Raw genomic sequence first — 27,066 nt, 5'->3', positions numbered from 1 at the left:
TTTTCTCAGCACAAACACTGAGCAGGGATGCTGTACTACCTTCCAGGTAGTACAGTCTTGTTCAGTGCAGGATGGTCCAGAACCAACCTGTGAGCCGCACTGAACTCTAAAGGTGTCACAGCAGGACCCTCTGCACCCCTGCTGTTGGCAGCTGGCACTGCACTGGAGTGTGCTCCTGCAGCTTCTCACATGCAGTGCTACTCAGTGTGTCCCTGATTTATTCCTATTGTGATGGTACTCGCATGCCACAAAGGAACAACAACCAACTCATACAGTGGCACGTTGAGCGTCTAGCCTGGCATATACTGATTCAAGGGAGGGCTTCAGTTTGCATTGGATTGTTACTGAAAACTGCTTTAAACATTAAAAATAAAAAAATTCCTCTTGTCCTGCTTCCCACCTGCTCAGCCTTTTCCCCACATCTGTGAGGGAGGAGGGCTAGAATCAGGGGCCCTTTTCACTGTGCAAGGAACTGAGCCTACAACAGACACAGAGCACATACGCTGTCACAGAATAACCAGGATGCAATTTTAGTTAGGCCAGAACAGCAGCAGTTTATTACTACAGCTATGAGGGAGAGCACAGTGCAGCAGAGTAACAGACATTGCTGTTACTGCCCAAATGGGGCAGTAACACCTTTAGGTTATGCAACTCATTCTTCACCAAACTGTGTCAGATAAGCAGGATATTGTAAATAACAATAGCATTCTTCAGATAAGGAGACTCTAGCCAGCATACCCTTTAACAAATAATTCACTCCTTTGTTAATTAAACTGGTGAGACCATTACCTGCAATTATTTCTTAACTAGTGATTCCTGCAAAGGCCTATGAGGTGTTAACTGTTTTACTGCCACACTGGGGAGGCCTGACTTCAGCACAGGGACTCAAACCACCCAACAGCAGAGAGAACAGACTGAGCCAAATACTGTGTGGGGGAACCTACCTTTAGCACTGACTGCAAAGCAGACTGGAGCCCTTAGGCTAGAGACAAGCTGTGGGACTGCTTTTCCTGCCCCACCTGCGTGTGTATGCTTATTTATACTGTCAGAGCAGTTAACAGGAAAAATGGAGCTCTCTTAAAAATATTCTACTGCCTGTATCAAGCAGCACTTACTCTGATACATTTGCTAGACTGAAAGGATTTCCCTAGCAGAACATTCCTCTGATGGGCTGCCTGGATGAGGACCAAGACAGTTATTAACAAGCTCTTTGTTAAGTGAAGCCTTTTAGTATTTTTCTCTTGTTCCAAGACAGATTTTCCAGAGTGATTTTTCTCAGAAAAGAGTCTGATTTTTACACTTCTCTTTTCAAGGTTTACCCCAGAAATGACACATCTCCCAACAGCATTCTTGGCACAGAGAAGAAAACCAAGCGAGTAATCTCCCACCTTAGCAAGATCATCCTACATTTTCATTAAGCCAGCACACACTTCCCTTGTTTAATGGAACAGCTCACTACAGCCAAGCTTGTGTCTGTGTGCAGGAAAAGTCAGCAGTGTTCATTGTGATGGTCAAATGTGCCCAGGCCCCAGCCCTGAAATCTGCCCAGATAGACCAGGTTCATGTTTCTCTATCCCATGCTGCAAACTCAGTTCATCCTGCAAGAGGAAACCCTTCTTGGGAAAAAAGGCATTTGGCTTTCATAGTGCTCTTTTCCTTGACCCCTGGGTAGGATAAGATCCAGGGCCACAGCAACTTAAAAAGGTCCCATAGCTCATGTCCCTTCTGCCTTGACTGGATTAGAGTTGATGTTTCTTTTCTGTGAATTGCCCTGTTGGGAACAGGAATTGGACACACTTCTCCTGCAAGCTTGCTGGTTGACATGTGGGACAGCCTAGGTAGAAAAGATGTCTTATATCACACGCACATGCTCTTAAACCATCCCACCTTTCCCATCTGGAAGTGGACAGGAACCAAAGTCCTCTTGGGCACAGGCCAAAACTTTCCCTCAGATACTGCCAGTTTGCTCCTTGGTATTTCTTGCATGTAGACACGCCAGGCTGAGCCAAGTTAAGCTAATAACACATAAAAGGCTGAAGCAGAGAGAGGCAAAAGTTTGGAAGGAAGCAGCTTGGACAATGCTGGTTTCACTGCAGAAGCTTCACATAATTTGCTGGAAAGAGGCCTACTTTGCCCCGGCAATGCCCCCGCCACCAGCCTTCATCTACCATCTCGATGTGTGTGATTGTGTCGTCAGGATCAAAAGAAATCTCATCATCTCCATCTGCAAAAATTGTTCAGAAAAGATGGTCACAATGCAAAGATAACCCCAGAGAAAGCTGGTTTTACATCCCTCCTCCCACTCCCCCTAGGAGGAGAATACAGAGCAAGCATTCTGATAATCCTCAGAGTTCATCTCATCCAACCCCCTCAAATAGCACAGATAAAGCAGAGAAAGAGCAAGACTTCACAGATGAAAGATGAAGCTTCTGTGTTCCCAAGTCAGGTCTCATTCTGCTTTCCAAGAGGAAAAAAATTAAAGCACCAAGTTGAAATCTTTTCACCACTGCTGATGGTGTAAGCCACCACCTCCCTGTTGCACCGCCCCAGCCAGCTCCAAGTGCCTCTCCCCACAGCCTGGATGGCAGACCCACCTCCTTGGTAATCATAGAGAGCCACTGCGCAGGTCCCAGGGCTCTCCACCTCATAAACATTGTCCATTTCCCCTGCAGAAGACAGAACAGGCAGATGAGAAAGAGGCTGAAAGCAGCCATATAGATCTGGTCAGTGCCACCCTCCACCCAGCTGTCAGCCTTGGGGAGAACTACATCCAAACCCTATCAACAGGGAGAGGTGTACCATGGCTCAAAGCAAGGTATGACTTCCCCTCCCTTCTGCACGAGAGAGGCGGGGTCCTGATGCTTCATGTTTCTCTTCCAAGAAAAAGGCTGGACATAACTCCAGCTTCTCCACTTACCATCTCCAGTACCAGTGAAGCTGCAACAGAAACATCAACAGCAGCCCATGCAGTTTGCTTATGTGCTTGGAGGACGACTACTCTGCTCTCCTCACACCCAGGAGACATCACCAGATCAGGTCTCATGAGCACCAGCTGTTTCAGCAACAGGCTAAATTAAGAGGGCACCCCCAGGCCTCAGTGCAGCAATGGCAGTCACTTGCCAGGAAACAGTGCACCAAGAGCATCAGTTCAGGTCCAGCTTCTTCAAAGCCCACGGCAGCCCTCTGGTCCTCCTGCCTGAGTCTGAGTCTGGCTCCAGCAGAGATACTTGCTGCCTGGCCTAGCATCCCATGCAGTGGATCTCGCACCTTGGAGCCAGGCAAGGGAGTGTGAGACGACCAAGTCTCCATCATCATGGACTGCTACCCTGACCACAGTAGACTTCAGGATACAAATTCCCTCTGGACTCTGTCCCATACATCCAGTGAGATGAGCGGACAGCTACAAGCTCCCCAAGACATGGGCTCTTCCATCAGTACTCACCCAGGTGGGGCTGGCTCTGGCTGGGCTCCTCAGGAAGGATCTCCTCATAGTCCTCACCTCCATCGCCTCCATGGTCATAGATGGCATCCAGCTTTCCCAAGGGTGCTGGCAGCTCCTCATAGTCAGCACCTCCATTGGTACTGTCACAGTAGTCGGAGGTCTCTGGCAACTCTTCATAGTCTCCACCGACATCCAGACTTTCACTGTAGATGGGCTGATCCTGGCTGGGGATCTTGCACAGCTCTTCGCCCAGATCTGCTGGCCTTGGTGGCAAAGTGGGTGGTGTTTCCTCATCCTCCCTTTTTGCCTCCTGCCATGAAGTGAGGAAGTGACAGGAAAGTCACCTGTAAAGCATCCACTGCAGGCAGATCTCCCGTGACTGCACAGTACCCAAGACAAGGGAGCCCACTCCACTACAGGTGCCTTTAGTGCTACCATGACACAAATGGAGCATCATCCTCTGCACAATGGGGAAACAGCTCAGCCATTAGGTCTGTGCTGAACTGGCACCTGGGATTGCTGTGAAGACCCTCATGGCTCATGTATTTTAACCTCTCTCACATACTTAGCTACAGCTCACTGGACTGCCACTGCACTGACCCCCTCCAAGAGCTCATCTCATGGTGTAAGGTGCTGTGCAGCCATGTCCCATCACCATCCCAGTGCTTCCCCCTCACTCCTTTCCAAAGCCTCTTCCATGCTGTGGCTGCACTTCTTCCTGCAGGGCTGCCCATAAAGCACAGCCCCCTCTCAGGTGCAATCCCCTCTGCCTGCTCCCCTTCCTGGCTCTCCCCAGCCCTCCTTGGCACCTGTTCTCCTTGTGACGCAGGCCTGTCTTGGTCAGCACTCCTGGGCACCCTTGCTGGCACGGTGGCAGGGGCTGCCTCTGTGTGGTCCTTCTCTCTCTGTGGGATTTCCTGCTGGAGAAAAGTTATCAGATCCCCTCAATCCCTTTGCATGAGGTCCACAGCAATGTCCGTTCCCATTCCCAACAGAGCAACTGAGAAAATACTCCTTCAGCTGAAATCTGTTCCAGCTCACAGAGCAACTCTGTTTTCCTCCAGCTGAAATCAGTTCCAGCTCCCATAAACCTGCCCTAGGGACTGGACACTAGCAGGCCTGTAACGACTATGGGGTCTGCAGAAAGTAGCCTCAAGGAGGGAATATATCAGGGAGTGCTTTACTGGTGAAACCTTATCTGCACATTGAATGCAGAAACAGCACAATGTAGAAGGTCTTATAAATGTGAGGGTTTGGATGCAATCTCCAGTTTGGAAAACACTGAATGCAGACTGCTGGGATGGTGATACTCGGAGGTGTGATTGCACTGTGTTTGCCAGGCACTAGAGGCAAGAAGGAGTCTAGGCCAAAACACATGGGGTCATGGCTGGGTGCAGGCACGTCCTGATCTGTGTGCCAAAAGAGAAAATCCAGTGACAGCTCTGAAGTTCAATGACAGTCCCTGGCAGTTGCACAGAAGCAGTTTAGGCAAGAGGTTACTGTAAAGAGATGAGGTAGAAGGACATGGAGCTGCATGGCCCTGAGAAAAAGTCTGCTTCACAAGCCTTGGAGGACATGGCAAAATAGCCATGGCTCACCTTCTGCTGAGCTGCCTGGCGCTCCCGAGCCTGCCGCCTCACCCGGTCCTCCTCTGCCTGCCTTCTGCTCTCCTCCTCTGCTGACTTAGCCATGTTTTCAAATCGTGACCGCAGGCTGCTGGTGCCACTGGAAGCTCCTGTGGAGAAGACAGCTAGTCAAGCCTGCCCAGTGACTCCCTTCCACCACCCCAAGCATCCAGGAGAAACCCAGACCTCTGCCTCTCCCAGAAAAACTTGCAGTGCAGCCACCTTCTCCTGCCCCTCAACACAGGTTAAATCCACATCCCACAACAGCACGTGCCTGCCAACGTGCTGCCACAGAGGGACCATGAGGCCCACAGCTTCCCACCAAGCCCAGGGCCGGTACTCAGTTGTCTCACCTGCCTCCAGTGGTCTTGTTTTCTCATATGAGGAGGTGGGAGCTGCCATCTCATTAAAGCCAGCAGCACTCTGCAAGAGGAAGCGAATTAAGTGTCCAGCTTGTTAGGCAAGGCCAGTGCTGAGATCCACTGCTGGGTTTGGCTACTGGTGACTGCAAGCTTTGTTCCCAGCTGTGTCTGTCCTCATCTGTACAATTGCCACAGCCCTGTGGAGGCTGCTGGCTGCAGCCCTGCTCTCCTGATGCCTCCCTGAACTGTGGGAGTGCCTGCTGCCCTCCAGCCAAAGGTGGGCTGTTCCTGTTAGAGGGGTAGCACTCCAAGAGCTGAAAAGGCTACATGAAGCCAAGTGTAGGAGGCTGCACAGTGGCAAGACAACTGCTGCATGGGACAGCAAGGCTGGGCATTCAAGGCAGAAGCGCTCACTGGTAACACGGCAAAGAGCTGAGTGGATGCCTGGCAGTCTACCACTTCCTGAGGTCCATGGACCCGATGCATCTGACCCCTGCACTCCCAGTGGTATGAGGCATGGAAGCACTTCCCTATTGGATGCACGGCTGCAGCTGCCTAACTGTGAAAAACGTGCGTCCCTTCAGCAGGTCGTTGCCTGCAGTATGTGTATACAGCAGCACAGGCTGGAAAACATCAAAGTGAAAATGTGTGTGAACACCTGAGATAACGCTGGCTTTATGAGGTGTGAAGAGATGGATAAACTGGTAATAGCATCAATGGGGTGTTTGCAGCAAAAAGAAAGTGAGATAGAGGGGGTTTATCCACTTTAATGAGAAAACTATATCATAGAAAAAGGAAACTGCGGGTAGGATCCAGCTTTCAGACTAACACAGCTACATTTAGGATTCCACCTGCAGGTGTCACCAATGGGCTGGGTGGCTGAGTTCCTACTACAGTCAGTGGAGCCCAGAGAGCAGCTCTGCTCTCCTTAAAGAAAACACGCCTGAGCAGGCAAACAGCACTGCAGGCTCAGAAGCAGGTCTACAAAGACCATAGCAGAGACTTGGGCATGTTGTTGATATGACAGCATTTAAATTTAGGAGTCTTAGTGTGAGAGCTGAATCCTACACTTAAGTGTTCAAAACTATCAAAGGGGAGTTAAGATTGCCTGGTGGTATATTACGGTCTACTCTGGAGCAATGAATTCAGCACTACTCCAGTGCCTGAAAACCAGGCAATCAGATACTTGCCCAAATATCCTTACTTTTACCGTCTTTGATTATGCTTCAATATTCTCAAAATGCACAAATTCATGTTCCGCTTTGAGCTGATCAAGAACTGCTTATCCCCTCCCTGCATCCTGCTCCTCAAATGACCCACAGCCCTGACTTTTGCACAAGTGCTCATCTGATTTTGCATGCTTTTTTCTGCCACATACATGATGCCTTGCCTTTTGACAATGCACCTCCATTTGCTGTTGTTAAATTCAGAGACCATGCTAATCTCTTCCATGGGCAGGATGCCATTCCCACTCTGCTACTGGTCCAGCCTACACATGCAGCATGAAAAGGAACATGCTCGGTTGTTACAGGTATGTGTTTATGTCCTTCTTTGGCTCAGGGCCCTGCAGAAAGCTCCTCATCTGCTTCCTCCAGCTCCTGAGTATGGTGATGTTGGTACTGTACCAGGCACAACACAGCACCACTAGCACTGTGCCCAACAACAGAAAAAGTATGGTTCAGGGAAGGTACCCTTGCTTCCTCCTCCAAATGCCCCAAAGCCCCACCACCATCCAGGATTCTCATCTTTTAGGTTATCCCCATCCATGCAGATCATCATCCACTGGCAAGACCCCCTTTCCTGAACAAGCTTGCAGGGTAGCCTGCCAAAGCACAATGTTAATTCAAGTGCCTGAGACAGTCTGCATTTTGACTGTAGGTGAGCCTTTGCCTGGTTTCAGCCCAGACAGAAAACTTGAACCAGTAAACCTCTTCTCATGCAAGGTTGATCCCTGCCAATCCCATCCCTGCTGGGTTTTGTTAAAGTTTGCAGGCAGATGACTAGGCCCTGGCCTGAGATTTAGCTAACGGAACAGACCTTAAGAAACTCCTGGACAGGACAGAAAAACCTGCGGAAGGTAACAAATAACAGAGAAGCTGATGAGTTACAGACAGCACCATGAGGAATGGCCACATTTCACCAGTAGTTAAGGGGGAGTGATATGGGGCCAGTCACTCATACACAAAGCCATACCAGCTGGTGAGTAGTATAAGAGGATAAGGAGCCAGATACCAGAGGGGCCATAGATCTGCATCAGATACTGGAGAGACCAGGAAGGTCTGCAAGTTGGCTGCTGGAGGGACCAAAGATTCAAGCCAGCTTCTGGGAAGCCTTGTTTATGTGTGGGTGTGACAGTTGCTAACAAACCTTATGCCTTAAGTAAGAACAGCTAGAGGAATGGCAGCCACAGCGACATCACCTTCTTGCTGGAGGTAGTCCAAGGCAAGAACCACTCTGTATGGATACTGCTCTCTGCACAATCATCACCTCCAAGTCAGTGCTGGGGACATGACACCGGATGGGCCTTCAGCCTGATCCAGCACCTCTCCTGTGTAAGAGACAGTTCCTGCACAATGCAATAGCTTGTGGCCTCTCAGACTTCTCACAAGGCTGCACTCTCACAAAATTTCATCTCCAAGGAGCTATCACTACTCATCCTGACTGTATTGGTACACACAGGGCCTGTAGGAGTGACAGCAAGCAGCCAGACAGAACACTCCCAGTATCTCAAATGGTACTAGATATCCAGGAGGGCACAGTCTGATGCCCTTAGAAAGCTCTTCACTGGCTCTGCTATTAAATCCTGCCCCAAGAGAAAGCAGGTGTATGACTGTTCAGTCCAAGAATGGAATCATTCAAAAGCAGCTGAGAATGGAAAAAACTTTTTCTTCCTTGCATTGTGGTCTCCCCAGGCTGCATTCCTCTGCACCCTCTGGTATTTACACTGGGCCAGTTCCCTCACCCTTGCAATAGCTGTGCACTGAGCAGTGGGACCTCATCTCCATCTGGGAAGTCTCTTCTCTTGCAGCAGTGCAAAGAGAAGTGATTAGCAGGATGCAATTGCAGGCTGCAGCATGCAGTCTTACCTTATCTACTCTGTCCTTCTGGACCCCATAACGGCCTCCAAACCCCTTGGCATAGTCTGCATGGAAAAAATGAGGCTATTTTTATAATAGTTTATATTCTGTGTGCACCTCCAACTTCAGTATGCTGTGACCAGTGAAATGAGTTAGCTTTGTCTGCATCTTATCACATATGGAACTAAACAGAGATAATACATGCAAAATGCTCTGGACAGTAGCTTTTAAGACTAATCCTTCATTCCTTTCAGCAAAGTACACAGGTGTTCAGTGCTGTATGCTGGCAAATCTGCTTCCAAGGTACTGGGGTGAGAAGCCAGTCATGCCATTTGAGTGCAATGTGGCCTTGTTCACTGAAGTTAAACATACAGTAGTCAAGCCATTCCTGGAACCTGCTTTGCCTCATTCCCACATGCTCACCTTTTGAATGAGCTCATGATTAGGAATGTACCTCACAGAGAAAGCACAGTATAGTCTGGGAAGCCTGATTCAGGGACTTGCATTCAATGTCCCCCACTGATCTAAGCATGCACCTACTCTGGCAGAGTTTACCCTTGTGCTTTGGGGGTTCACAATGTCCCAGCTGCTCCACAACATGCTGAACACAGTTTTCAGCAGCTGGATCTCTGTCAAGTATGAACCACTAGCTCTGTGTCTGTGTGTGCACCAAGGAAATTGTGCTGCCACCTGTGGCAGCATTGCCCTACCTGTTTGGGATGCATGGGGTTGCACTTCCTCCTGATGGTCCCAGCCAAGGGCACTCTTGTCCTGACGATCCCTTTGGACCCCGAACTTCCCACCAAAGCCCACAGAATAGTCTTCAGCCACAGGGATCCAGATCATGGCATGGAAGAGAAGAGACAAGAGAGGGAAAAGGAAAAGTGTCAGCACTGTGAGCTCAGGCTATTCTCACAGGGGCAATAGTTTTCCCTGCCCAGGACTTAGAGAAAGACATGGAGCAAGGCCAGATTTCCCCACTGGTGGCTGCAGCAACAACCCTCCCTCCTCCCTGGGACATGTCATCTGCTATTAGCACCTGCCTGGGCTTCCCCTGTACCCTTCCTTTGGTGACATACTGCCCAGGAGATCCCTGTGCCCACAGAAATCTGCTGCTCCTCTTCATTTAGCCTGAACTTTTTCCAGCAGTCATGCACTGTGCAATGTCTTTCCTCACCTGCCCCATTCCCTTGCTGCAAGCAGTGGGCACCTGACAGCTCCCCATAGCTTTTCCACCATTCATGCAGCAGGTTGCAAAAACCAAGCACAGTGCCCCACAGCCCCCGTGGGCATAGCCCCAAGCTCCAGTCCTGACACTGCCTGCTGCATTCGGCTCCCCCAGCTCACCTTTCTGAGAGTCGTGCTTCTCTGCCTGGCTCTTGTAGTCGAATCCCACTGCCGCTTTGTCCACCTTGTCCCTCTCCACACCATAACGGCCACCAAAGCCCTTGGAGTAATCTTAGGGGGTACACGGAGTGAAATGCTGCCCCAAGCATGAGGCTGGTGAGGGGAGGGGGTAAAGATGGGGAGCAGCACTGGGGAGGAGCACCAGGGAGCAGGAAGAGCAGCAGGGATGATGGAAAACACTAGAAAAAGCAAGGGGTTTGGAGGGGACAGAGTGGATGGCAGGGAGCACCATGAGGGCCATTGAGGATGATGGCCCATGGGAATGGGTGCACAAGGGAAGCGTGGGTCATAGCAGCAAGAGAGTCTGAGGGCCGTGGGCAGCAGGAGACACAGCAGGCCGAGAGGGCAAGGAAGAAAAGCGCCATGCCAAGGACAGCTGGGGTGGCATTGGGAGCTCAGCTACCCAAGGACTCAAAGCCAAGGCAAGACTTGGGCACTGGGCATACACCCACTCATGCATCTTCAGAGCAAGGATTTAAACCTGTGGTCTGCCAGTCTCTGAAAAGGTCTGTGAATAAGTATATTGAGCCCTTGAAAGTACAGAAGAAATGGCAAACTTTTGTTGTACAGCTTACATTTGCTGTAATGGAATCTCGACTGCTTCAAGGAAACCACTGACTCTGGATGCTGCAGCAAAGGCTGAAACACACATTTCTGGAGACATGCTCCAGCTCTGTCCTCAGACTGTGGCACGCTCGACCATTATGTGATAGAGGCACAGCATGTCTTCCTTACACCTCCCCTTTTTCCATCTTCTAAACTAGTAATGTATTAACTACTTTAACTGTGTTCAGTTATTCTCTAAGGACTACCTTGTTGGCTGATGTCCTAAGAAATTTCAGTCTCTATCCTAGCTGCTAGCTGTATAGAGACACTTTCCTTTGAGAGACCTGGTCTGCCAGCTCTGTTTCCAAATCCTGCCCTTCAGAAGCAGTAAATCACAGTTACCTCTCTCTGTTCCCTGACCCTCTTCCTACAGGTCTGCATTTCACAGGGATAAGTTGGGGCTTCTCCAACAAATTCAGCCTTATCAATTAATGAAGACTGCGGTCTAGAGAAATATGCATGAAAACATTTTGTATTCAAGAATGGCTCTCTGTTTCATAGACGCTCAGTCACATACATAAGGATGAATCTGTAAGTCCTAGGAATTTCTTAAACTTATCTCAATTAAACCATTATTTACCCATTAGGCCATTATGAAATGGACCTTTTAGGATGCTGTTTTCAGCAAATATAGATTTTATGACTGTTACCTTGATGCTGGAGTTTCCAGTATGGACACATTTTTACGAAAAGCAATCCAAACACCTCACCCTATTTCTAACATTTTCATTCTGTCCTGAGCGATTTCTGTGGTTTTATACAGCCTGATGAATTTCTATGTCTACAGTCTAGTATACAATCTCTTATACAGGAATATGTTAATGTAGCACAACTGTATGTGATTGATTCATTAATTTAAGATCAACCAAGAATGCCTCAAAATCTCTTCCTTCTTTTATAGTTTCCCCTGAAACAAACATGATTCAGTTCTTCTTTTCTTGGTTATGCAGAATTCCTCACATTTATCTGAAACAGTAACAGACCTTGCCTCTCATCTTCTCTTGGTTGCAGAATATTTAAAATATCTTTAGTTTCAGTTCTTGCAATGTTCTTAATGAATATAGCTGCTTGTGTGCACATGTCAAAGTTTGGTTGAATCATCTCCAGAATTCTACAAAAGTTTGGGTGCTGTACAGGCTTTTGTTTCCATATCCATTGTTGTGCCTTTTCTTATATGCCGCTTTTTCAGAAATCACTTCTCATGTCCTACAGTGCTTGGGTTCCCTCTGGAGCAGTTGCTCAGAAGGACTTTTAGAGGAATGGGAGAATCAGCCATCCATCGGGGGTGCATGTGGGGGTGTCCTCTCTGCTCAGCCATGACGTGGTTTCCATCAAAGCAAAATGTAGAGACAAGCGGAATGTACAACAGAAGGGTGGTGACAGGACAGCAGGGAATGGGGCTGCAAGGATTACTGATTGGGAGCAGGAATCAGAAACAAGTGACAGGAGGGGGATAACAAAGGAGACTGTGCCACAGCAGACAGCACAGGATATTAGGAGCAGAAGAGAAGCTGGGCAAAGTGTCAAGGGGCCACATGTGCCCATGGACTTGCCTTTCTGGGACGAGTGTTTCTCCACCTCACCCTTGTATTCAAAGCCCAGTGCTGACTGAACAAGAAGGGGAGGAATGTCAGTCGTCCTGAGGGCCAAGCTGGGTATCACCCACCCTCCTCCAGGGGCTGGGCTGGGCCCCTGCTCCCTGTCTTGTGCTGCAACATGCAGGCACCTGGCCACTCCTTGGCTGGTACAGGCCTTCTCAGCCTCTCACACCACCCCTGCTGTCCATGTGGCAGCATGCCCAGGAACGGGCCCTCACAAGAGCCCACGCAATCCAGGTAAGAGGGCCACAATCCTGACCCCACACCCTGTCAGCAGGCAAGGCATCTGGGCAGTGTCTGACACCAGGATGTGCACAGGAGGGACGGCATCCTGCTGTCCCCATCCAGTCCTGCCACGGCCAGTCACTGTGCATGGCACAGCTTGGGGGTTTGCAGATGCAAAACACCACAACCCCCAAGACAAACACAGTGCTTCCTGGATAGGACAGTGCAAGCACGTTAACGCAAACCAGAGAGTTAATCTTCACAAGTGCCCTGCAATTTGTCATCAGTCATTGTCCTACACACAGGAGGTGAGCTGCATGCTTCAGTGGAGACCATGGTGCGTGGCATGCCTAGACCTGCACCCACCCACCAGCACTTTGAAAACTGCAGCCACAGTCCTAAATGTAGCACAGTGTTTTAGGGACAGCACTGAGCACAGGCCACAAGTACATATTTCAGCTGCCCTGTCCAACACACCTTGTCAGCTCTGTCCCGCTGGACTCCATACTTCCCCCCAAAGCCCTGGGCTGCATCCGTCTGTGAGGAGTGCTTCCCAACATCAGCAATGTACTCGTGGCCCACTGCGCACTGAGAAGAGAGACAGCATGACATGAGCACCCACGGTCAGACTGGCAGGGTAGACAGAGACATAGGCACCACACAGTTGCTCTGCCCTGCTGCCAAGATGCTTGCAGCCACGAGGTGACAGGTCCAAACTGACCATGCTGGTGGTGGCGATGCGTTCCACAAAGCCTTTGCCAGTACCAGCTCTGCTCTGAGACCTGTGATGCAGCTTCAAGGGCAGCCATCCCACACAACCTGCCCCACTGCCAGCTCACCATGCAAACCGTGGGATCCTGAATACCTGCTGCTCCCAAATGCCAGTGGAGTGGTAGATAATCACATGAGGAAACTGAGGAGAAAAGTGTGGATAGGCATGCAAAACTGAAAAACCCACAGGCAGCAGGTCTGGCACCTGCTCCTTATTTTCTGTGTCTGAGAGTGAGGTTCAGCAGACCTGGCTGGGATCACCCTTTACGCCTACCACAGGCCAGGCCAGGGTCCTACTGCTCCCTGCAGGAGGTGGTGTGGCCAGGAATTGCACACACTCCTCAGGAGAAGGGCCAGAGGCTGAATGCTTGCAACATCTGGACGACAGCCGAGGAGCTGCTCAACAAAAGCATCCTCACTGTGCTCCAGCAGAAGGGTCTGAACATGGCTGCTCCATTTTGGCCTCCTGGAAGCGTTTGTTTCTCACCCTGCCATCCTGGTATCATGCACACCCACAGTGACCCCATATACTGAATACTACTGCAATCTTATCATCTCACTTCTGAAAAAAAAGAAGTATTAAATGCTGAAAGGTACAGGAAGAAGCGTGATGATGGTTATCAGAAATCATAAAACAGATTTGATGTGAGAACAGAGAATATGAACTAGGGCTTCATGCTGGGGAGATATGACAGAGGTCTGTAATGGAGAATGTGAGGAGGGAATTATTATTCATTAGTTCTCCAAGCACAAATAGGGAGGCACCTAATTTAACTGTTTAAATTAAGCAGGAAGGCACCTAATTTAACTGCAGCAGGTTTGAAACAAGACACAGAAAGTCCTTCTTCACAGCTAAGGGGAGTGTTGCAAGGAAGTTGTAGAGACAAATTACACAAATGGGTTCAAATAGATCCTGGAGGCAGATCAGGGGCTAGCTAGACATGTGTGAATCTGCACAGCCATGCCAGCTCTCCATTCTCGCTCTTCAGGGTCAGGCCAGAAAACAGGGATGCTCTTTCCTTTATGAGAAAAAGACTTTTCCACTGTGGCACAAGGAAGCCCTCTACAACTGTTACCTTATCCATTCGGTCCCGCTCTGTTCCAAATTTGCCCCCATAGCCATAGGAGGCCTTGGGGCCAGTCTCCAGCTCCTTCTTCTTGATGACCTCATGTTCCTCTGACACCTTGTTCCTCAGCTGATGGATGCTGGTGAGACAGAGAGTCAGGGCAAGTCACTGGGGGATTGTGCAGACCCATGCAGACAGCTGGAGTATCCCTGTGCCACTGTACCAGCCAGAGCACAGCACAGAGCAGGACATAAACCCACTGCCAGCTGCCACCGTGTGCCCACACTAGGTCCCTCTGTGTGGCAGCCACACACGTGCAGCAACTACACTGTGGCAGGAGATGATGCTGCCCTGGGGGCTGGCGAAGGACCCAGAGCAGTAGGCTCAGCGGGTGCATCCAGCCCCCACCCTGCAGCCCACATTCAGGGCTACACCCTGTCTTCAACGGGAGCCCACACTTTCCTTTTTGTGTGTGCTGCACTAACCATACTGTGCAGGGCAGTACTGGGATGTCCCAAGGGAGCTGCTGCATAGGGTCACCTTTGGACAGGGAAGGAGCAGGAAGTCTTTGCCACAGGGACAATCCTGTCTGGAGGTACTTGAAAGTTAACCCCTCACAACATCACAGGCGGCCTGTGAATTTTGCCTCTGGTGCAACAGCAACATCTCAAACCAAGAGCCTGGATGCAGCCGGCAGAGCCCAGGAGGGCAGGCTGCAGCCCCGAGGGGGTGGCAGCGCAGCCCCAAGGCACTCCTCGCCCGGCTGAGGTCTCAACTCCCTTGCCATCCCGCTGCTTTCTGGGGCCGTAGGTGTACCGCAAGCGAGGAGCCGCAAAGCAGGGGCCCAGAAGAGGGGCCCCAAGGGAGGAGCTCGAGGGCAGCCGCCAGGCAGCCGGCACCGCCGGGAAAGCTCTCTCGGCCCGCCCCGCACCCCACGGCCCCGGCGGGCAGCGAGAGCGGGCGTCGGACGGCGGGCCAGGCCTCCTCGGGCCGCTCCGCCCCTGCCGCGGCCCCGCTGCGCACAAGCCCTTATTTGGCGGGTTTCGGCCGGCGCTGCCGCTTCCTTTCACGGGACGTCGCCGCGGCAACGGCCCGCCCGCAGGTCGCGGTCCGCAGACGCCCGTCGGAGCCGCAGCGGCAGGGGGCTGGGCCCCGCCCACAGCGCGGCTCGGGCTGTCCGCCCGCTGCCCCCCGCGCCCCGCCGGGCCGCACTCACTCGATGTGCTCGGCGCGTCCGGAGCCCTCGATGGTTTTGGCTCCCCAGCGCTGCTCCTTCTCGGAGATGTCGTTCTGCAGAGCGAACCGCAGTCGTCAGCGGCCCGCCCCGGAGAAACGGGGCTCTGTCCCCCGGCCCCCGAGCGCCGCCCGCCGCCCTCCCGGAGGACGGTGCTCGGTGCAGCTCCGCCGGGCTGGGCCTGGCCCCGAGCGAGCCCGGACGACCTGGGCCGGGGCGGGCGACGAGACGAGGACGGCTCCCGGGCACGGACGGGAAGGGGGCGGCGGGCAAGGCACAGCGGGGACGGCCGGGGGTCCCGGGCGCGCCATCCCCGCCGGCGACCGGCGTCCTGCGGGGCCGGGCGCCCGAGGACGGCGGATCCGCGGCCCGGGACGGCCGCGGGGACAGGCCGCGGGGCTGCTGGAAGCTCCATCCCTCTTCCCCAGGTAGGAGCTAGCAAACAAAAATGCTGTGGAAATTAATTGTTTAGGAAAATATTGGAAGAACGCTGAAGTGAACGTTTCACTCAAGGTCCGCTGTTCTGCCTCAGCTTTGTTATGACAGCACTTGTTTCATCTTCTTTTTGGAAGGTCTGAATGTGTAGTTGATAAATTGAAGCATCAATAAACTCTTTCCTAATATAACATAAAGCTAAAAATATGTATATACAAAATAGAATACAAAATTTAATACAAAGTCTTACTGTGTTCAGGCTTATTTTAAATGCTGCCACAAATAGAAGAAATGAAGTAAAACCAAAACAATTTTGACAGCATAGAATTTTTTTTAAACATTAATAATTTGGAACTTGCTTTTGTGTCCCAAACTAGAATTTCTTACTGGAAATAACTAGGCAAGACTGGACCTCGAAAACATAGGACTCTTGTGTAACAGAAGAGACTGTCCATCAAGAAACTATCTTGGAAAGGAAACCAAAATCTCAACGGAGATCAGAGAGACCTGTGGCTGTAAAGCATGGCTGGTGCTCGTTGGCACCAGGATGAACAGGACTTTTGCTGTGCTATGTGCTCCTAAGAGGTTTAGAAAAAGGGTATGAAGAATGAGATGTCAATGTCTTGAGACAGTAAATGGACTGTTTAAGGTTAACCAAATACAGGAGACAAAGCAGTGCAGAAAATCTTGTGATGCCAAATCAGTGGGTGATAAAATTGTAAATGAAGGTTAGTGTTAATAAGTACAAAAGTAAAGCATATGACAAAAAAAACATCCTAATTATATCTGCACAACGATGGTTCCACAATATTTACCATTCAGGAGGGAGTATGAAATACGGAATTATGTGCAATTATGTAGAAGAGTAGCAAATACAGAATTGGCCAAAAAGCCAAGTGTGAGTGACTTACTAGGAAAGAAATAGGGAATCAAATAGAAAATGAAAATCATGACACTGTATGAATGCATGGGGTTCCCACAGGCTGAGCCCTTCTGTTCTCTCACCATCTCACCTAGAGAACTGGACTAGATAGAAAACAAGGCTATTTAGAGGCATGGAGCTGCATCTGCACAAGGTGACTGTAAATGGAATAGGATTCTTCCATCTGGAAAAAAGACAAATGAGGACAATGCTGGGATCCTGTACAATTACAAACAGCGTGGGAAAGAGAAAATGTCAGTCTTTGCTCTTTTTTGTAACATACGTTGTGGGGAGGAGTCAGTGAAGTTACCAGGGAGCAGGTTTAAAAGAAACTAAATATTCTGTATTCCTGAAGTGATATTACTTGTAGTCAGATGTGGCGTACACTGATGTAGGAACTTCTGGAGACTAAACATAGATACAGGTCAGAAATGGCTTAGACAGATGACCTGGCAGTACCTGCGAGGGGTTGGTGGGACTTGGCTGATCCTGTACAGCCAGCGGTGCTGCATGCTGTACCTCACCCTGAGCTCTGGCCAAGTTGACCAGTGTATGCCTAGGGCCAGTGAACCCTTACCACCACCACCACCACCACCAATAATATGGATTACCACACCAGACACTCACCACAAAATCAGGGTCAGTGTCCCAGTCGTCTCCCTGAGCCTCCACCTTCATCGACACGTCATGTCCCACGACTGCTTTCCACATCTGCACAAAGGAGGACACGGTATCACCCAGAGCTCACAGCACGTGGGCACTGCTGGCTTACGGCCATGGGCATGTTGGACCACAGCAGTCATGGCATAACTCGGGCTGGAAGGGACCCTTGCAGGCCATCTGCCCTGCTGATCTCTCTGTCCCTCATACAGCACAGGGCACCCCAAAAATAGCTACTCTTGAGCCCCAGCACCTCTTTCAGCAAAACACACAGGGATTTTAAGTGTAAACCACAGTCTTCATGCACACTGACTCTACACTTAAAATGCACACCTTATTTTAATGTAAATTAGTGCTAGCATCCAACTACCAGATTCTGCTTTTCCAACATACATTGATTTTCTGTGCTGTGGGAGACTGTTTCCTGCTTTAACCTCCCTTCTGTTAAGCACAGTCACGGCACACCACCAGAGGCCGTGGCTTGCTCTGCCACCATGATACAATGCTTATTTACCTGAGATTGGACTCCTGAAGTCTCTTGTCTGTTTTCCAACATTTTAATTACTGCCTAGTGTGCTAGAGAAGGTTCAGAGAAAAGCTGTATGCTGGTCTGACTGCTGGTACAGTACGCTGTGTGGTGTTTATGTCTGTCATATGGTAAAAACAGGAAATGGGGCTAAAATAATTAAGAGTGCAGGGCTGCAAAGGCTGAAGCTGCACTGGTACAGCTTGTACAGGCTGTCCAAAGAGGCCTGGAGGAAGTGATAGGCCCAGGAAGAGGAAGTTAAATAAAAGTAATGTGAAATCTAAAACGCCTACATTTCATTTTCAAGGTGACCATGAAAAAAGATGATTAAAAAGCCCCTCCCAAACAACACAGTTTCTACAAAATGAGAGACAGAAGAAAGATTACATGGCTTGCCTGCCCCTATGCAACAGAGCAATCATTCTCAGCAGAGCTCTCGCATCCCACCACCTATTACTGCCTGTGGTGTCGAGGAGCCCCAAATTGTTCTTACTGTCACCCAAAGCAGCTTTTCATTGGGGCAGCAAGAAAGACTGAACAGAATGTGCAGCAAAGACTGGGCTGCTGAGCCCTGTTTCACGTCACTGCAAACATCCCATAAACCTGTGAACAAGCCAACAGGAGGGAAGAGAACTGCTTTGTGATGGATCCTCATTTAACGGCACGCTTTTATTATGTGCTTCTCAACGGCACTAACCCCTCAATCCCACAAGCACACAGTAGCCTACAAACTGGCCCCAAGTGCCCAGGACAGTTGCTTTCTGTGCAAGCAAAATGTTTATGCAAGTAATTAAGCGTACAACACAAAAAGCTGTTAAGTGAATAACCTTCTGTTCAGTACAGTGCACTGTTCAGTTCAGTTTCAAGCTGCCCTTACCAATTGTCTAAGAGAATCAGCACTGTAAGACCAGGGAGCAAAGACAACAGAAACTAAAAGAGCACAGCAGGGATGAGCCTTTATTTTGTTAAACAAAAACCAGATAGTCAGCTAAGGGAGAGGATGTAGGACGAAGGCAGATTTACTGTGAAGATCTGGCTTTAGGCCTTCCCCAGGCTGCCTCAGGAAAAAAAAAAAAAGTTGTCATACTTCAGAACACAGCAGGTCTGTGACAAACTCCGCTGTGTTTGTAGGCACTGACAGTAATCTTATGACAAACTGAATATAGCTAATTGCAAATAGAAGCAGGGGAAGCAGGAAGGCTCATGTGGACAACATAGCACAATCTAACAATACCTTTCATCTCCTTTTCCCCTCCCTAATTTATTAGCATCTCTCACTCCAAAGATTTTTAGTTTGTGGCTCATAGGTAAACACCTACTCTCCAAAGCCATCCACCATGCATCTTGGGAACCATGACAGACCACAGACTGTAACACACCACAAGGCTCCAGACACCCTCTGTAATGAGGAATATCAGCCAGAATAGCATCTCAACCCTTTAGTTTGTCCCATTTTTTTCCCCTTGAAAGCATCCACTACAGCATAAATATAGGGCCACCACACTTAGCACAGGCATGCTGGTTGATTTGGAAACTGGTGGCTCTTCAGAGCCTCAAACACAAGACCAACAACGATGACCAAAGAACAGACTGAGAAGCAAATACTGAGCACTATCAACTCACACATGCTGGGTCAGGAAGGAGTTCTCTTTGCCCACCAAACCCCTACATTTTTTTCTTGTTGTTTCTCACTTTCCACTCTCACGACCCATTCAGCTTTCTTACCTTAAAAGGCTCACCTGCTCCTGCTGGCAAACTTGCTGCTTTTTGCTCAGGCACCTGTTGCTAGCGACAGCTTTTGGGCTGCTGTGTGCTCCGAGTTCCTGTTTTAACTTCAGCTATCTTCACTTCCTGTGTCCCAGCCCCCAACTCTGCTCAAGTCATGAGTATCAAAACCTGCCCTAGTGCGTTGTAGTTCACTTGCACGCTGCCTGTGCTCTGGGACGGTGACAAGGCTTATACCCAGGATACAGATTGCTGACTCCATGAGTAGCGCTTGATGGGGCACAATTACATTTCTTACTGTGCAAAACCAGATTGTGATTGTGTCATTTTCATCTCTTCCAAGAAATCATTTTGCCATAAAAGCACAGAAAAGTCAAAAGGCTGAAGCCCCTGGGCTTGACAATTACAATGAGATCCAAAGAAAGCAAGCTACTTCTTACAGAAGTTGTTATGAAATTTGACTCAGTACTTTAGAGCACAATTAAAAATATATATAAACACACATAGACATACACACAGATATATATATACACACATAGATGAAAGTTCTTCCAGGACCAAAAAAAAAAAACCAAACCCCAAAGTAAATAGCTTGAACTAGGAAGATGGAAAGCATGTAGTTAAAGAATCCTAAGCACTTACAGATCAGACTCTTTGGTACATTGCTTACTGGTGGAAAGTGCACAATTTTGGAATGAGTAGCATGAGTAGCACACTAGTTTGACACTAGATAAACATCTCAAACCAAAATAACTTCCTTTCTGAATGAGTCAAGTGAAGCAAGAAAAGCTCCTAGTCATTTTTTATTTGACACAATGGCAAGATATACAGGGCTTAAAATAGAATAGAGTAGAAGAGTTCAGTTGGAAGGGACCTACAATGATCATCTAGTCCAACAGCCTGACCATTTCAGGGCTGACCAAAAGTTAAAGCATGTTATTAAGGGCATTGTCCAAATGCCTCTTAAACACTGACAGGCTTGAGACATCAACCACCTCTCCAGGAAGCCTCTTCCAGGGTTTGACCACCCTCTTGGTAAAAAAATGCTTCCTAATGTCAAGTCAAACCTCTCCTGATGCAGCTTTGAACCATTCCCAGGCGTCCTGTCCCTGGATCCTAGGGAGAAGAGATCAGCACCTCCCTCCCCACATCCCCTCCTCGGGAAGCTGTAGAGTGCGATGAGGTCGCTCCTCAGCCTCCTTTTCTCCCAACGAGACAAACCCAGAGTCCTCAGCCACTCCTCATAGGACATACCTTCCAGCCCTTCACCAGCTTTGTTGCCCTCCTCTGGACGCATTCAAGGACCTTCACATCCTTCTCAAATGGTGGGGCCCAGAACTGCACACAGTATTCAAGGTGAGGTTGCACCAACGCTAAATACAGCGGGACAATCCCCTCTCTTGACCGGCTGGTTATTCTGTGTTTGAGGCACCCCAGGATGCGGTTTGCCCTCCTGGCTGCCAGGGCACACTGCTGACTCCTATTGAGCCTGCTGCCAACCAGCACCCCCAGATCCCTTTCTGCAGGGCTGCTTTCCAGCCACTCCTCTCCCAATTTATACTTGTGTCTGGCATTACTCCATCCCAGATGCAGAATCTGGCATTTGGACTTGTTAAATTTCATGCCATTAATGATTGCCCAGTGCTCCAATCTATCTAGATCCCTCTGCAAGGCCTCTTGTCCCTTGAGAGAGACAACAGCACCTCTTAGTTTATTATCACCAGCAAACTCCTGCATCCAGATCATTGATAAAAATATTGAATAGAACTGGCCCTAGAATTGAGCCCTAAGGAACACCACTGATGACTGGTTGCCGCCCAGGTGTAGCCCTATTCACTACAACCCTTTGAGCCCTGCCGTTCAGACAGTTCTTCACTCAACACACTGTGTACCTGATCATGTCACAGTTGGACAACTTGTCCAGAAGGATGCTGTGAGGGACAGTATCAAAAGCCTTACTAAAATCCAGAAAAACTACATCCACCACCTTCCCTTGATCCACTAGGTGGGTGACCTTATCATAGAAGGATATAAAATTAGTTAAACAGGACTTTCCCTTTCTGAACCCATGTTGACCATTCCTGATGATTGCATTGTTCTTTAAATGTCTTTCAATAGCACCCAGTATGATCTTCTCCATAATTTTTCCAGGAACTGAGGTTAGACTAACAGGTCTGTAGTTTCCTGGGTCTTCCCTCACACCCTTCTTGTAAATTGGAATAACGTTGGCTGGCTTCCAGTCAGGGGGGACCTCCCCAGACTCCCAAGACCTTTGGTAGATGATCAAGAGGGGTCCTGCCATAACATCTGCTAGCTCCTTCAGTACTCTGGAGTGAATCCTATCAGGCCCCATGGACTTGTGAACGTTCAGCTGACACAGCTGGTCCCGTACAATTTCAGTATGCACAAATGGAAAGTCACTGTTCCTGCACTTGTGGTCCTCTGACTCAGGGGACTGGGCAGCCCAAGGTCCATCAATATTGTTAAAGACTGAGGCAAAAAAAGCATTGAATGCCTCTGCTTTTTCTTCCTCCCTATTAGTCAGGTGACCATCTTCAACAAGGATCGTTCCAATGTTTTCTTTAGGCCTTCTCTTGCTATTAATGTACTTAAAAAAGCCTTTCTTGTTGTCTGACACAACACTGACCAGTTTCAAGTCTGAGATTTGGCCTTTCGTGTCTTCTCCCTGCATATGCGAACCATGGCTCTGTAATCTTCCTGCAGAGCCTGACCTCGCTTCCAAAGGTCGTACCATTCCTTTTTCCTCTTGAGCTTTACGAGGAGTTCCCTGTTCAGCCAAGCTGGTCTTCTGCCCCACTTGCTTGACTTTCGACACAGTGAAGTTGCCTGCTCCTGTGCTTCTAAAAGGTGCTTCTTGAAAACTGACCAGCACTCACCAACTCCTAAGCCCTCAAAAGCAGATTCCTGGGGGACACTGCTAAGTAGCTCCCTGAATAGCTTAAAGTTTGCTCTCTTGAAATCCAGGGTAGCAACTCTGCAGACCTTTTTTCCCATTACACCAAAAATTTTAAACTCGACCATTTCATGATCACTGTGGCCAAGACAGCCACCTACTGTCACATCTCTCATGAGCCCTTCTCTATTCACAAACAACACGTCTAGGAGGGCATCTTTCCTAGTTGGTTCACTGAGTACTTGTGCCAAGAAGTTATCTTCCACAAACTTCAGGAATTCCCCAGACTTGCTCGTCACAGCAGTATGGAATTCCCAGTTGATGTCTGGGAAGTTGAAATCTTCCATAAGGACAAGGGCTACTGATCCAGAGATTTCTCCCAATTGCCTATAGAATAACTCATCAGTGCTAGCATCCTGGCTGGGCAATTGATAGTAGACACCCAGTACAACATCTGCTTTGTTTTACATCCCCCTAATCCTTGCCCAGAGGCTCTCAACCACATCATCCCTAACTGTAAGGGCTGTACAGTCAAACCTCTCCCTTACATATAGTGCAACTCCCTACCTCACCTGCCCTGCCTACCCCTCCTGAACAGCCTGTAGCCCTCCATCCCAGCACGCCAGTTGTGGGACTCATTCCACCAAATCTCACTAATACCAATGATATCATAGCTCTCGGAACTGACCAACGCTTTCAGTTCATCCTGTTTGTTTCTCATCCTGTGTGCGTTGGTGTACAAGCATTTCAGATGCGCTCCTAAGCCCTCAGTGCTCCCTGGAGCAGCACAAATGCTCCTATTAGCATTGCCACCCTCAGGCGATGCCATGCCAACCCTTGGCTTACCTTCAGCTCTCCTGTTGGTATCCCCTTCCCCCACTGATTCCAGTTTAAAGTCCTCTCAATGAGTCCCACCAGTTTACAAGCAAAGATGCGTCCCCCCCATCGGGATGGGTGGATCCCATCAGGTCCCAGCCTACCTTGTGTTTTAAAGACTCTCCCATGGTTACAAAAAACAAAGTTCTGGTGGAGGCACCAGTCCTGGAGCCAGGTATTAATGTCTTGGGCATGCCTGTTTCTTCCAGCGTGTGACGGATGCACTCAACCTCTTAACCAAACTAGCAATAGTTTGGTACAGGCTCCAAAGGAGGTAAAGGCCTGAGCTGTGGCCGGGCCAAGAACTCTGGTTCCGATCTGTTCTCCAAGAACCACAAAGAAGCCAGGTGGCATGGAGAGCATTGATGCATATAAGCTTGGAACACCGATCATGTGACTGACACATGAAGAGCAGGTGGCTTTTCCAAGACTCATTTATCAAGAAACAAAGTTGTGGGTACAAGGAGCCTCATGCATACCTTTCCTATTGCATGTAATTTGACTACGAGCCAACCACTTTATCCTATAAATATGACAGCCTAAGTGAGCCTTCTTTGAGCTCTCCCTGCTAGGCAGCGTGGTTGCGTGGTGGTAATCTCCCCTTGAGCTGGGACACCTCTCAAGGTTGCTTCTCAAGGCAGAGAGACCTTTCACCAATGGCAGATGCTTGGTAAGCAACCGATACCATGCATAACCTTGTAGTATGGTAACTTTGATTTTGTCTTGGTGACTTTGATTGCATGCTGAATTGATAAATTTTGCATATATAATCCCTTAGACATAAACCGTTGTCCAAGTCTGAGACTAAGATTGGACCTAGCCACACCTAAGCTCCATCAGGAGTTTAGAAAGCAAGGGGGTCTACTCTGAGCCTCGTGATTCACTGGGAGGGTCCTCCGTACCCTATTGTATCCCCGGTCTCTCTGTGAATCATTCTAACTTGAGTGTAACCCTATTTTCCTTTGTATATTTCTTCCATGCAGTAATTAACAGAGTGAACCTTGCCATCAAACTTTGTTAAGTTGCACTTTTAGAACATCATAGTAAACCCACTTTTTGCTAATACCTTTGATGGTGTTTTTTTAAGCAATCTGAAGCACTCATTCGTGACAAATTGGTGTAGTTGGCAGGATGGCAAGTATTATCACTGATTACTTAGAGAAGCATGGAATAAGTCCAAGTCCCAAATTCTCAGAATGGGCTTGTGATAATTGGCATGATTGGGAAGCTGTGAAAGAACAGCTAAAGGTGGCCAGAAGTCATATAAAGGATGGAAAAGGGAAAGGAATTGTATGCAAAATGCTAGGTACCTGTTCAGAAGCTGCTTATCAGGATAGGATAGGAAGAATAACAATAGAAGGGAGCAGGACCTAAAAGAATAAATAGAAGGCAGAAAGGCAGCTGAATTAGTACTGTCTTTGAAAATTGAACAGCTGCAGAAACAATTACAGGAAGAAAAGGAGAAAAACCAAAAGTTGGAAGAAAAGGTCAAAATGATGCTTGTGCACGCTCCCCGTCCCCCTGACATTGTACAAATTAGAAAATTAATTGCATCCCCTGAACAATGGGATGGGAACATATGGGGTGACCACAACAATAATGAACCTGGGCGGAAGATGATTCTTTGTTTCCCTCAAATCCCCCTGAATATGAAGCCAGACCCCTCATTAAAACAGAACAGTCTGAAGGACCTCGCAGTGGTGCTCCACAATATACTGTGTGAATCACTCCCTGGGATCTGTTAAAATTGGCAAATTTACAATAAAAATACAGCAGAAAGCCAGGTGAAACTGAAACAGAGTATTTATGGCAAGTCTACCTGAGTGGTGGCAACTGAATAATGCTGAGTGGGGATGAAGCAAATGGCTTTTGGGGTCCAGGAGTTCTCTTAAATTTAGGACCCGACCTGGCAAATGGATCCCATTCTATCACCAGCAGGGTAGCTTATTGGGCTGGGGGAATAGATGCTATGGAACGAGGTAAATCTTCCATAATCCCCATAAGATCTCTTCACGAGCTCTCTACAACTATCACAAAAGCTGCCTGCATACAAGCCACACATAAACGAGAATCCAATGACACCCCAATATTGCCACAATGTCTCTCCCCATTGCTGGGAGGATTGAGGAAAATACTACCTGTGCTCCTGAATCTTTTAGCATTCTTCCCAGGGCCCTGCAATCTCTTTTGATCAACCTTGGACTTCTTGTTGCAACATCATTAGCATCCACATGAAAGAGCTGGAGTGGGTAATAGTCTGAAAGCTGTACTAAGCTCATCAGCCGTCTGGTGACATCCCTGATTCAGGCCCCAGGGAGGCAGCAAACTTCCCTGAAAAGAGGGTCTGGTCTGCAAATGGGTGCCTCCGTTCTGCTTAGGAGGGAGTCACCTATGACCGTAACTCACTGTTGTTTCTTTTCAGCACTGGTCTTAATGCAGCTCTTGTTGCAAGGGGTCGGTTGATCTGAACTTGGTGGGAGTACTTGCATAGGTTCCTCCTCTTCTATCTCATCATGTGCTTTGTCTACCATACCCAGAGCCTCATACCTATTCTGTAAAGGTAGCTGAGAGGGTAAGGAGGGGATTCCTCTTACAGCTCTGTGCAGTAACTTGCTTTCACTCCTCCCTATCCCTTGTAACACTGCCTTCCTCCTGGCATGAAAACAGATCCCTGACCTGCCTCAGTAGTGGCCATGTTGAATTGGCTTGTATGTACCAGAGATGGCAGAGCACAGCTCCATTGGTCGATCTCCTTCTCGGACTCTTATTGCAGATAGATCAAAAAACTAGGCAGGACAGGTCCATCAAACAGAGAAGAAGCAAAAAGTTGAAATGTTTGAAACAGGAAACATCAGCTAAAACACCACATCTTTCATTAGGTCAAACCACAAAGCTGTTAGGTCTGAAGGTATAAAATATTTAAATGTCTCTGAACCAGCAGAAGCTTGTCTTATTTCAGTTCAGGAAAAATTGCACCATGGGCTTTAAGGAAACATACTGTGCTTATAATTCTTCTATTAAATACAGTGGAAACATTATCTATGGTCTTACAACACCCCATTACTAGCTTTTGTTCTAATGGTGGTGGTGGATTGTAGTAGTGAATATGAACAAAGGTAAATTTACCTCTCTTTGGCTACAGAAAGTTGGAAGAGGACAGTATGTTTTAACTAGTCCCATGTAAATTAGTAGCATGCTTCCGGCTTGCTGTTGCTAACTCCTGTGTCTTTCCTGGGGTTGCACAACTCTAACAGAGTGCAGTGTTCAATCAAATGTGCCTAAGTGCCAAGAAAAGTAAACCCAAGCAGATCTTGTTTTATTGGAACTGCTTTCACTATTAAAGTGCTATTTCCTTCTTTTGTCAATGCAGCAAAAACTGAAGAAGGCTGAGAGAGAGGTGAGATAGGGGAAAAAGGTCATCTCCATAGGCATTCAAATAATATGAAGAAACAGAGCTTCTGCAATCCACATACAAGGAAGTATACATAAAAGTGACCTACAGTCCCATGGTGGTCCTGTACAAGGTACGATTCAGCAGCACTCTACCCTCAAGAGACCTCTGACATTTACGTGACAACATTACACAAATTCCAT

General features: G+C 48.6%; 1 protein-coding gene across 3 annotated transcripts; it reads right to left on the bottom strand.

Moving 5' to 3' along the window:
- Nucleotides 1-544: 544 nt before the first annotated feature.
- Nucleotides 545-19,774, bottom strand: LOC140649154 (hematopoietic lineage cell-specific protein-like). Of its 3 annotated transcripts, none has more exons than XM_072855929.1 (15): nucleotides 19,683-19,774; nucleotides 17,399-17,482; nucleotides 15,397-15,470; nucleotides 14,190-14,319; nucleotides 12,820-12,930; nucleotides 12,073-12,127; nucleotides 9,854-9,964; nucleotides 9,217-9,327; nucleotides 8,516-8,571; nucleotides 5,421-5,490; nucleotides 5,041-5,177; nucleotides 4,252-4,362; nucleotides 3,443-3,752; nucleotides 2,595-2,666; nucleotides 545-2,224 (listed from the first exon to the last, which is right to left on the bottom strand). In XM_072855929.1, the coding sequence occupies exons 2-15, from the start codon at nucleotides 17,480-17,482 to the stop codon at nucleotides 2,088-2,090; spliced, it is 1,569 nt and encodes a 522-aa protein (XP_072712030.1). In that variant the 5' UTR covers nucleotides 19,683-19,774; the 3' UTR covers nucleotides 545-2,087. The 3 variants fall into 3 exon arrangements, with proteins under 3 accessions (XP_072712030.1, XP_072712047.1, XP_072712039.1); XM_072855946.1 differs by having other exon boundaries at nucleotides 4,252-4,359; XM_072855938.1 differs by having other exon boundaries at nucleotides 19,697-19,758.
- Between the last annotated feature and the right edge of the window lie 7,292 nt (nucleotides 19,775-27,066).

Source organism: Ciconia boyciana, chromosome 1 (assembly GCF_034638445.1).
Source record: "Ciconia boyciana chromosome 1, ASM3463844v1, whole genome shotgun sequence".
NCBI classification, from domain to species: Eukaryota; Metazoa; Chordata; class Aves; order Ciconiiformes; family Ciconiidae; genus Ciconia; species Ciconia boyciana.
This window is presented reverse-complemented; position numbering and strand designations above follow the sequence as displayed.

Bases quoted from the DNA above. Each gene is read 5' to 3' on its own strand.
- LOC140649154 (XM_072855929.1), bottom strand. From the start codon at position 17,482: ATGTGGAAAGCAGTCGTGGGACATGACGTGTCGATGAAGGTGGAGGCT. The intron at 12,128-12,819 runs GTGTGTTGGACA...CTTCTTGTTCAG, and splicing joins AGCGGGACAGAGCTGACAAG to TCAGCACTGGGCTTTGAATA. The intron at 8,572-9,216 runs GTAGGGCAATGC...TTTTCCATGCAG, and splicing joins ACCCCATGCATCCCAAACAG to ACTATGCCAAGGGGTTTGGA.